The 5,341-nt window shown below is 49.2% G+C and overlaps 1 protein-coding gene across 2 annotated transcripts in view; it reads right to left on the minus strand.

Moving 5' to 3' along the window:
• Positions 1 to 5,341, minus strand: part of IQGAP1 (IQ motif containing GTPase activating protein 1) — a 131,690-nt gene that overhangs the window by 40,337 nt on the left and 86,012 nt on the right. For both annotated transcript variants that reach the window (XM_006030792.3, XM_025212460.1), the window contains one exon: positions 516 to 683. In XM_006030792.3, the coding sequence (XP_006030854.1) occupies positions 516 to 683 (168 nt within the window). The remainder of the gene's footprint in view (positions 1 to 515; positions 684 to 5,341) is intronic.

Below are 5,341 nucleotides of genomic sequence, written 5' to 3' on the forward strand. Positions count from 1 at the left end.
GGGGGTCAGCCAGGCAGGTCCTGCTTCAGTTTCTGGCTCTAGCTCCCAGCTGCCTTCCCCCCACTCCCCTGGCCCTGCGCAATGAGCAGCCACCAGCAGCAGGGCGGAGTGGGAGTGGGTGGAAGGAAGCTGGAGCTGCCCAGCTGAAGCTCCCCCTCCTTGCTCAGAGCAGCAGGGCAGAGGCAGGAGGAGCTGCTGCTGGAGGCGAGGGAAGCAGAGCAGCACCCAGCTGGCCGCAGCTGCGCCAGGAACAGCCCCACCAGAAGCTGCATGCGGAGCACCACAGGGCAGACACACCGCCTGAGCAAGCTCTGCTGCACATGCCCCACACCCCCCCTCACCCCTGGCTGGCTTCTGGCACTTAGCACCCAGGCAGCCCCCCCGCCCACACATACACATGCACATGCTCTCCTCACCCCCCCCCACAAGGCAGGGATGCGCTGGGAGTAGATCAGGGCTTGGCTCGACACCTGGCCCCCAGCCCCGGCACTGCAACAGCAAGTCCCATAATTCACCTGCTGCCATTTTCTTCTTCTTCACTTCTGCCAACTCTCGCTGGTATGTCTCAGCACATTCTGGAGTGACTCCATAAAGCCCGACATCAGGTGAGCGCAGGGCACTGAGGGTTTGGCTAACATCACCACGGTCCACTGCTTCATTAATGGCCAGAATTCCTAAAGAAACTTCAGTAATACACAGAAAAATGAGTCACCTGAGCATGCCGGGATTCAGTGGTCCACACCAAACACTGGGCCACGTGGTGAAAGAAAAGTAACGGTGACTGCATATTCAGGGGCGGAGGATGATGGACTTTGGGGCCACATCTGTAGTAATAGAGTATCTTACAGGAGCATGACTGTTCACAGATGTTTTACTTTCATTCCACTCTGTCCAGCTTAGCTATGTGATTTTCAGTTCACTAAGAGAAGCCATGGTCCATGGATAGTTACACTGAGACTGCAATTGCAAGACAAAACTGCGTGTGTTGGGTTAACATTTAGGTCATGGGCAAGCTTCCCATGAATCAATCCTTGCCCAAACAAAGCCAATTCAAGAACACAAGAATCATGTACTGGGGCAGACTGTAGGTCCCTCTTGCCCAGTCTCCTGTGTCACACAGGGGCAAAGAGCAGATACTGAAAGGGAGAGTGAACAGGGTAAAACTAGGGTTTTTTTCCACAGTTCCTCTCCCACTTGCAATCTCCAGGATTTAAGGTCTAGGAAGTTCTAATTCAAAGGCCATGCCCTTAACTCCTGCACTCGATAGCTACTGATGCACCTTTCCTCCAAGAATTTGTCCAATCCCTTTTTTAATCTGGTTAAACTGTTTCTTAATTATGCAAAGTAGTACGCAAAGGATTCCTCGTAGCTAGTCTACAATCTGCTGGAAAGAAACAGGCTGCAAGCTGGGTGCAGAAGCACCGGCTTCCCTTAGACTGAATATTCCTTGGTATTACCTTCAAGCTGCTCCCCTGGCAAAGCATCTGCTTAGACAGTTCTAGCAGGTAGAGCAACCTATCATACTGGTACTAATGGGAACAAAAGATGAGATGGACTGCATTCTAGATACATCCCTAGAGCTTTTTTCATACAGAATTTGCAGAAAAAGACCTTGGCCAAATATTGGTTTATAAGGGAAATCCATCACCATCTACTAAAAGGATTTAGGAAATGCACATTAAACTTCTTGTTCTGAACATTCACACTGGATAGTTCAATTTTTTTAAGCTCTTGCTACTGTGCAACATTTACAAGACAAAATGGAAATGGAGCAAGGAAATACACACAATACAAGTCCAAGGTCACTTTTGAGACTAGGGAACTGGGAGGTCCGTGTCTACTGCACCAAAGACCCTGAACAGCAGGAGCACAAATGATGCTGTGGCACCACGGTACGGGAAATACACCCTGCTGTGCTTCACAGCCACCGGCAGGGAACGCTGAGCTTCCACGTTCCCGTGTCTGAAGAAGGAACCCAAGCGGCTCATTGAGCATCTCTGAAAATGTTCAATACCATCATAATGAAAACATAATTATACTTCCGCTGTTTCTTTAATTTCTAATAAATACTTTCTAACCACATCACAGACAGAAAGAGCACTGAGAAAAAGGTAACCTACTCATGGGTGGGGAATGGGGGCCCAAGAACACACGGAGGATAAAAGGCTCCAGAACCGTGTCTTAGATGTCTGTACAAGGAAGGCTGACCAGTCCGCATGGCAAACACTACCAAGAATGAAAGACTGAAAAGAATCTGGAGAAATAAAAGGCAATTGAAAGATCTTGATAATTTAATAATTCCCAAATTAACAGAACTCCCACTTGCCTCAGAAAGCTAACATGGCAAATGAAGGAAAACTGGCAAGCAGAACTTCAAAAGGCTGTTTCACATCATTTGCTACAAAAGACCAATAAGAAAATTTAAAAACACAAAGTGAGAAGAAAAATCCTACTAAGAACAAAAAAAAAAAAAAAAAAGAATTTAGAGATAGAAAGCCAAGAGCAGGAATCTACCAACATTTCCAGAGGCTGAAAGGAGGTAAATAGGGAGGTGCCCAAGCAAATAGTGCAAGGTTTAGCATTCAAGGTCTTTTTAAGCAATCTGAAAGCTGTGGGGAAATGACAAAGGTGAAGACTATTAACATATGAAACAATTTAACTTAGGAATTCCCAAAGCATCTAATAAAAAACTCAGCAATTAGGCAAAACACTGGCAGAATGAATTCACTGTAAGTAAGGATATTTTGACTTCAGCAAGGCTTTTGATATGGTCTCCCATAACATTCGTGCAAGTAAGCTAAGGAAGTACGGGGTTGGATGAATGGACTGCAAGGTGGATAGAAAACTAGCTGGATCCTCAGCCTCAGACGGTAGTTATCAATGACTCTGTCTAGCTGGCGGCTGGGATCAAGTGAAGTGCCCCAGGGGTCGGTCCTGGGGCCTGTCCTGTTCAGTATCTTCAACAGTGACCTGGGAGATGGGATGAACTGCACCCTCAGCAAGTTTGCAGATGACACTAAGCTGGGGGGAGTAGTAGATATGCTGGACAGTAGGGCTAGGATTCAAAGTGACCTAAACAGATTGGAGGATTGGGCCAAAAGCAGTCTCACAAGGTTCAATAAAGGCAAGTGCAAAGTCCTGCACGGAGGATGGAACAATCACCGGTGCAGGATGGGGGCTGACTGGCTGGGCAGCAGATCTGCAGAAAAGAATCTGGGCAATGGACAAGAAGCTGAATAGGAGCCAGCAGCGTGCCCTTGTTGCGAGAAAGGCTGACAGCATCCTGGGCTGCATTATTAGGAGAGTGATTCTTTCCCTCTATTCTGCACTGGTGAGGCCGTATCTGGAGTTGTGTGTCCAGTTTTGCCCCCCCCCCACTACAGAAAGAGTACGGACACATTAAAGACAGTCCAGTGGCGGGCAATGAAAACGGTTCAGGGGCTGGGGGACATGACTTGTGAGGAGAGGCTGAGGGAACTGGGCTTACTGAGTCTGGAGAAGAGAAGACCGAAGGGTGATTGAATTAGAAGCCTTCACCTCCCTGCAGGGGGTTGCAAAAAGGATGGAGCTGGACTGGTCTCAGTGGGGGCAGATGGCAGGACAAGGAGCAATGGGCCCTAGTTGCAGCAAGGAAAGTTTAGGTTAGATATTAAGATGAACTTTCTCACTAGGAGGGTAGTAAAGCACTGGAACAGGCTCCCAAAGAGGGTGTGGACGCTCCATCCTTGGAGGTTTTTAAGACCTAGGTAGACAAAACTTTGACTTGGGTAGACAAAGCCTTGACAGCATGGGTTCATTAGGGGCAGGTCCTGTCAGACCAACCTGATAGCCTTCTACGATCAGGTCACAAAAGCATTGGACACAGGTGTCGCGGTGGATGTAGTCTTTCTGGACTTCAGGAAGGCCTTTGACACTGTCTCCCGCCCCATTCTCATTAAAAAGCTAGCCAACTGTGGCATTGATGCCTACGAAGTCAGATAGGTTGCAAATTGGCTAGGTGGCCACACCCAGAGAGCGGTGGTGGACGGGTCATATTCGACCTGGAGGGATGTGGGCAGTGGAGTCCCCCAGGGCTCGGTCCTCGCACCCACACTGTTCAACATCTTCATCAGCGACTTGGACAAGGGGGTGAAAAGCACCCTGTTCAAATTCACTGATGATACCAAGATTTGGGGCGAGGTGGGCATGCTAGAAGGGAAGGACAGGATTCAGCTGGATCTAGACAGGTTACAGGGGTGGGCAAATATGAATAGGATGGGATTCAATACTGACACATGCAGGGTGCTGCACTTAGGCAGGAAGAACCAGCAGCAGACCTACAGGCTGGGGAACTCCCTTCTTGAAAGCACAATGGCAGAAAAGGATCTTGGAGTCATTACTGATTACAAAACGAACATAGGCCGACAGTGTGAGGACGCAGTCAGGAAGGCTAACCACACCTTGTCGTGCATCCACAGATGCATCTCGAGCAGGTCCAAGGAGGTGATGCTCCCGCTCTATGCGACGCTGGTCAGGCTGCAGTTGGAGTACTGCGTCCAATGCTGGGAGCTGCACTTCAGGAGGGATGTGGGCAGCATCGAGAGGGTCCAGAGGAGGCCACTCACATGGTCAGGGGGCAGCAGGGCAGGCCCTACGAGGAGAAGCTATGGGACCTGAACCTGTTCAGCCTCCACAAGAGAAGGCTGAGGGGGGACCTAGTGGAACGGGAGAGACCCTGTTCCCCTGAGCACCTCCCGGAGTAATGAGGAATAACAGCCATAAGTTGTTAGAGAGTAGGTTCAGACTAGACATCAGGAGACACTACTTCACAGTCAGGGCGGCTAGGATCTGGAACCAACTTCCAAGGGAAGTGGTGCTGGCTCCTACCTTGGGGGTCTTTAAAAGGAGGCTGGATAACTACCTAGCTGGGGTCATTTGAGGTTAAACTTAGTAGGGGTCATAAAAGCCCTGCATTCATTCCTGCCTAGGGCAGGGGGCTGGACTAGATGATCTGCTCAGGTCCCCTCCGACCTTACTTTTATGAAACTATGGATGATGTAGTTGGGGCTGGTCCTGCTTTGAGCAGGGGTTGGACTAGATGTGACCTCCTGAGCTCCCTTCAACCCTCGTTCTCTATGATTCTAAGTAAATAGAAGGTTATGTGCATAGAAAGACAAATTTTTTATTTTGAGCATGCCTGTATACATATACAGATTCATAGACATTAGGGCTGGAAGGGACCTCAAAGATCATTAAGTCCAGCCCCTGCCCCAGGGGCAGGAAGTCAGTTGGGGTCACAGGATCCCAGCAAGATAAGCATCCAAGCGTTTCTTGAATGAGTCCAGAGTAGGTGCCTGCACCA

Source organism: Alligator sinensis, unplaced genomic scaffold (genome assembly GCF_000455745.1).
Source record: "Alligator sinensis unplaced genomic scaffold, ASM45574v1 scaffold407_1, whole genome shotgun sequence".
NCBI classification, from domain to species: domain Eukaryota; kingdom Metazoa; phylum Chordata; order Crocodylia; family Alligatoridae; genus Alligator; species Alligator sinensis.